Source organism: Dipteris shenzhenensis, chromosome 1 (assembly GCF_047967505.1).
Source record: "Dipteris shenzhenensis isolate YYH24624 ecotype China chromosome 1, Dip_SZ_1.0, whole genome shotgun sequence".
In the NCBI taxonomy this organism is placed as follows: Eukaryota; Viridiplantae; Streptophyta; class Polypodiopsida; order Gleicheniales; family Dipteridaceae; genus Dipteris; species Dipteris shenzhenensis.
This window is the reverse complement of record NC_141596.1, coordinates 63,306,474-63,312,231: the sequence shown is the minus strand read 5'-3', so window position 1 is coordinate 63,312,231 and position 5,758 is coordinate 63,306,474. Positions and strand designations below refer to the sequence as shown.

Below are 5,758 nucleotides of genomic sequence, written 5' to 3'. Positions count from 1 at the left end.
GTGTAACAAAGATGCAGAATACTGGATTTTGCTAAGGTCGAACGTAATCTTTTTTTTTTGTGTGGACTATACATCCCTTTTAATCAAAAAAGGGGTCTAGCAACTTCAAGATTTGTTTTTTGGTTATTGGTTGTTGTGGTTTATTAGTTTACAAGGATAACCACTTCTTTTATTGACCAATATGGACCCTTTATTTACAAAACGGTTTCATAATCATGGCCTCATTTCATGAACTTCAAGGGTTAGAAAACTTGTTCAGTCAGAAATGAGGATATCTATTTCATTTCTTAAGCAATATGACCCCTTTATTCACAAAAGGGGTCCATACACTTAGATTGTTTTCATAAACTTTGATACAAAAAAACTACATTCTAATCCAATTTGCTCAAATGCTCAAATGGTTTTGCTCAAAAATTAGAAATCCGAGAGAGAGAGAGAGAGAGAGACTATGTGTGTGTGTATGTGAGAGAGAGAGAGAGAGAGAGAAGATATATATATGTATATATATATATATATATATATAGATAGATAGATAGATAGATAGAGAGAGAGAGAGAGAGAGAGAGAGAAATAGATAAAGAAGGAAGAGAGAGAGAGACAGAAAGAGATAAAGAAAGAAAAGAGAGAGAGAGAGAGAGAGAGAGAGAGAGAGAGAAGAAAAAGAATGAGAATTTCATATATAGAGATAGAGATTAAAAAAGAAGAGAGAGAGACAGCAGAAGGAGATAAAAGAAGAAGAGAGAGAGTGTGTGAGTGAGAGAGAGAGAATAAGATAGGTAGAAAGAGAGATGAGAGAGAAGCATACATCCCACTTTAAGACCCATTGAGGAGGTCTCTACCCAGTGGTACACGTGTCATGCTACTCATCTAGATTATGGACCTAATTAGCAATTCACTAACCAAGACATCCCTTAGGACCCTTCCACCCAACAAGTCAATAGGCTATGGTATATGCAACTTTTCTCTCCAATCTGAACACAGGGCTGTCCTGCCGAGCCCAACGTAGAAATGACTACGGACGGATCATAGCTGTATTTGTCACGTTAAATTAGGAAGATACTCAGCCTTAGCTACGAACAAGGGGAGTCCATGGACAACAATATGTAATCCAGGCGGTAAAACCATCAGAAAGAGCCTTGCTTGTTCTTGCACCATTGTACATTTCCGCCTGAATACGTCAACCACACCACCGCACTCCAGAACGCAAGGGTCGCGTAAGAAATGAGCTCGTAGAACCACAGTGACCAGTGCCACTTGGGTAAACAATCTGCTTCCGTGAACCTTGGTACTCCACCTTCGTCGTAACGTAGCAGGGACTGGCGCTGCTCTGGCTTGAAACTGGTTGGACACAATATGTATGTCACCGGCACAAGCATGTGTGCGCAAACCGTGAGCAGGAAAACTGATAAGGCCAGCACGAAGAACGTCTCCTTGCAATCGCTCAATCCATATCTACACAGAGATACACAAACTGAAGCTTTAATTGAAGGATGATTACGATCTTTCGCGTTCCCAAGGCGAGTTAAGATAGAAATTAAGATCGACAACGATCAATCCAACGAATATTGCTCGAACATATACCTGGTCACAAGAATTCCCACGCGCGCACTTACTATAACCAACGCAAGCACAAGAAACACCAGATGCGCGATCACGTGCTTCAGCTGGTAGATTTGTTTCAAAAAGGCAGGCTGATCTACTTTGGCAGTAGATGCAACACGGCGGTCGATGCTGCTCGTAGGAACGAAATTGAATGTGCTGCTGTAATCCAAAGCGGCTTGCAATACCATCTTGAAGAAGAAAGGGGTCATCCACCAGAAATGCGATTCATCTCGGTTGCGGCTTTGAATTGCCAGGGGGACATCCGACCATAGCACATACCATGCAACCCTCCAAATCGCCAAGGACAAAGCCAGATGTCCGATCAGAGTTCGGTTTTCAACAGCATCTTTAACTGTTAAATTGAGACGGAATGCTAGAGCGCTCATGAGGATAAACGCAAGAATCACGTTCGCTATCGACAGATAATAGTATCCAGTGTGCCAAAAGTAGCACACTTTCAGCACAAAATGGAGCTTGCTTCCTTTCCCAAGCATGCTCTTCCATGTCGTTGCAAACTGCTGGATTGCTCCTCGCCCCCATCTTTGCCGCTGCTTCACATACCCCTCGAATGTCCATGGCGTCAATCCAATCTGTAGCTTCTCATTTAGATATACAGACCTGTACCCATGATTAAACAGCATGAACGCAGTCGTGGTGTCCTCGGTAATGGATTGTGGCTGAAATCCACCAATTTCATCCAGATTTTTGCGCCTGAACAGCGCACCCGTGCCAACGCATGACGCACAAGCTAAGCTATCCCTGTGTACCATGACTCTGTCGTAGCCGAACATGCAAGCGTCGTTTAAGGGATCTCCGACCGGCAGATTGTAAAAAGCTTGTGGCACTTGAACGAAAGCCACATCGGGAGAATTGATAATGTGAGGCATTAACCTTCGCAGGAAGGAGGGGTGGAGGATCATATCTGCGTCCATCATGACAACGTAATCAGCATCCGAATGCTGTAGGCCGTAGTTCAAATTCCCGCACTTGAAGTTATGAGGGACGCCTGGGATCTGCAAAGATCGCCGGATGATTCAACGAGAGAGTTAATGCAATAGAGCGACGAGGATCGATATAGGATTCATCTGGGCTTACCTTTTTCCGTCGCAAGTATACGACCTGCTCACTCCCGCTCTCGACCTGCAAAATCTCGCAGAAAGCTCTGAGCTCGTCATCGCCACCATCATCCAGCACGAGAACTTTGAAGCGATCTGCAGGATAGTTCAAGGCCAAAGCAGCTCGAATGCTTTCCTTGGGCACTTGAGTTGGTTCCTTGCAGCACGGGAGTAAAATGTGCACAGTTGGGAGATCAGTGCAGCAATTGTCGTCGTTGGCCGGCATCGCAAGCTTTGGGCGGATGGACGGCGGCAACAGGTAATCAACAGCAGCGATGAGGATACTGAAGAAATAAGCACACTCGCAAGCGAGAACGAGGAGGAGCCAAGGCGCAGCCAGAAGAGACCGGAATTCTTTACAGTAAAGACGGATTTTGAAGCCCAAGTAGTTGATGGTGGCAACGAGGGAGGCAACGACGAGGGCGCTACTGACGAAATACAGACAATATTTACGTCGCTGCAACCGCGAGGCGGGCAGGTTGGGCTCCAAGGACAGGTAATTGGAGCTGCACGGATGGAGTGTTGCGAGGTCATCCCCTTCTTTCGGAGATGGAGCTACGTCCGATGCTTCAAACACGAATTTCTGGTATTGCTGCAAGAGAATCTTCTGATCTTCGTCCTTGTTTGGAGATCCAGGAGGCCGGCGAAGTGGAGTTAATTCCTCACGGGTGATGTCCGTTCCGACGCTCCAAAGACGAAAGGTTTCCAGCCAGCCGTGTGGTAAAAAACTACTAGACTGCATGATTCTTGGAGAGCAAATTGATGAACTCAGAATATGCGACCCTGGAGGAACGAATGGATGAAACACGAAAGCTACTTCGAAGCTGCAGGAACGAAAGATACTTTCGATAGATGAGTCCTACTAGTAATCGAAAGCTCTAAGCAACATATTCAAACTAGGGTAGTAATCGCCTGTGGTTCTAGGCTCATACTTGATGCACGAAAGCTCTTAGAAAATTCAAGTTAATGCTGCGTAACTGTCTCGATGGCAGCCAAGAATAATAGTGTGAAGGCACGATCTGACCTTCCTTTCATAGATTAATATCTAGATGATCCGGCAGCCAAGAAATCTGAGGGTTGACCTTCCTTTCATAGATTAATATATGGAAAAGTGTAACCGTTGCTCTTGGTTACTGCGCAATTCATTTGTTGACAAAGTTGAACAACTGTGTGATGGTGGTCGACGAAGCTATTCCAACACCACGATGTGGGCGGCCTCAATTAATTTATCAAGGGCTGTGAAGGCGAGGCTTTAAAAAATTTTGACATCTTGGAGGCGAGGTGATTTTTGGGATCATTTTTCAAGGGCTGTGAAGGCGAGGCTTTAAAAAATTTTGACATGTTGGAGGCGAGGTGATTTTTGGGATCATTTTTAAAAGCTTGCTGCTGTTGTTGAGCTGTCATTACCAGAATTTCATTTTAGGAATGGCATTAGCATTTTGGGCTTCATATGATTCCAAATAATTTCAACAACGCAACGTTTCAACGCAACGTTTAAGCTAGTAGATAGGTGATAATTTATATCCATATATTTCCTTCTCCTTAAAGCAAGGGTAGGTTCTAATCTTGAACGCCCTTTTGTACTCCTCGTCATTTGGAGGCCTATGAATCATAGATTCTTGTGGATCCAAATTCAAGGAGTTAAATATAAATGACAAAACATTTGAGTGACTAAATATATTATATATTTAGTTAGCCTAATCTCTAACCTGATTAATCACCTATCATCGTGCAGCCTTTTCCCGTAGCTTTGCCACTTGCTACATTAGGCAGTACACCCATGTAAATCATATGTTGGCTTGATGAGACCACCGCGCTAGTTTTCAACATAATAGTGAGACACAATCTATCATTCTGAACATCACCTCAGTGTAGTCTTTGGCCTAATGATCTGCCATTTCCTAGAATTCAAGGTTGTTTGGAGTGACCACCGTGCTGGTTTTTAGAGTTATAGCTCTGTTATCTATTTTTACGTATTACATGAGGAGGTCTATGACGACCAATGCACTCTTAAACAGAAGGAGATCTATGACAACTACCGCCCTTGTTCTTGGCTCAGGGGGGTCACTATGTATAAACCCTCTATATCACGTGCGTTCAAGGCCTATATTTAAAATCCCTTATCTGTAAATTTTTTCATTAATAAAATGTACCCCTTTTCTATACAAATCTGTAAATTTTTTCCAAAACTATTTTAAATAGTCCCTTATGTATATTTATTTATGTAAATTTTAGAAATAAAAAATATCCTTCTGTTGAACTCACGTGATAGGGTTACATACGATGAGTGACCCCCCCGAGGTTCTTGGAGTTATATATTTGTTTACCAAGGAAAATGTATTTCCTTGTGAACCAAGCAAAATGCAATTGATGATATGGCCCTTGACGGGTCCCTTTTGGGAGCAAGGGCCATATCGACATGCCATATCTATCCAGTGGCATCGTAGATATTGTATAATGCATGTCGATATGGCCCTTGCCCCTAGAGGGGACTCCTCAAGGGCCATATCATCAATTGCATTTTCTAAATGTTTAATTGTATTTTTCTAGATGTATCTCTGCGCAACCACAAAGATGGGTCGTTGGAGCTATTTTAGCGCTATTTGGGTTCTAAACCAAGGAAATTGTAGTCCTACTTTAATGGTATTTTAGTCCTTGTTACAAGAAATATAAATGAGGGCAAAAGTATTTCAAGCCATCTCGGTGACTCGAGGCCCGATGGATCCATCCAGATAATGAACTATAATTCATCAAGTGAAAATTAAGCAAAAGAGATTACAATGTACATCTACATCTAATAATAGGTTATATAAAATTTAATAACTTATATTGAGCAAAAATTAAATAGAGAATCTTACATTTATAAAAACTCAGAAATTGTTGAGATTCTTACAGGCCAAAAGATTATAGCTAGCGACCATAACCATGCAAAATATAAAAGTTACAATAGTGCATACTGAGAGCCTCAAATTGAACAAAAAGAGATTACATAAATGTAATAAAAACTCAGCAATTGTTGCTAAGACCCTTATCGACCAAAA

General features: G+C 42.3%; 1 protein-coding gene across 1 annotated transcript; it reads right to left on the bottom strand.

Annotated features, from left to right (window-relative positions):
- Positions 1 to 1,124: 1,124 nt before the first annotated feature.
- LOC147906184 (uncharacterized) lies at positions 1,125 to 3,459 on the bottom strand. The gene is made up of 3 exons (XM_087388400.1): positions 2,698 to 3,459; positions 1,582 to 2,615; positions 1,125 to 1,452 (listed from the first exon to the last, which is right to left on the bottom strand). The coding sequence occupies exons 1-3, from the start codon at positions 3,457 to 3,459 to the stop codon at positions 1,125 to 1,127; spliced, it is 2,124 nt and encodes a 707-aa protein (XP_087244526.1).
- Between the last annotated feature and the right edge of the window lie 2,299 nt (positions 3,460 to 5,758).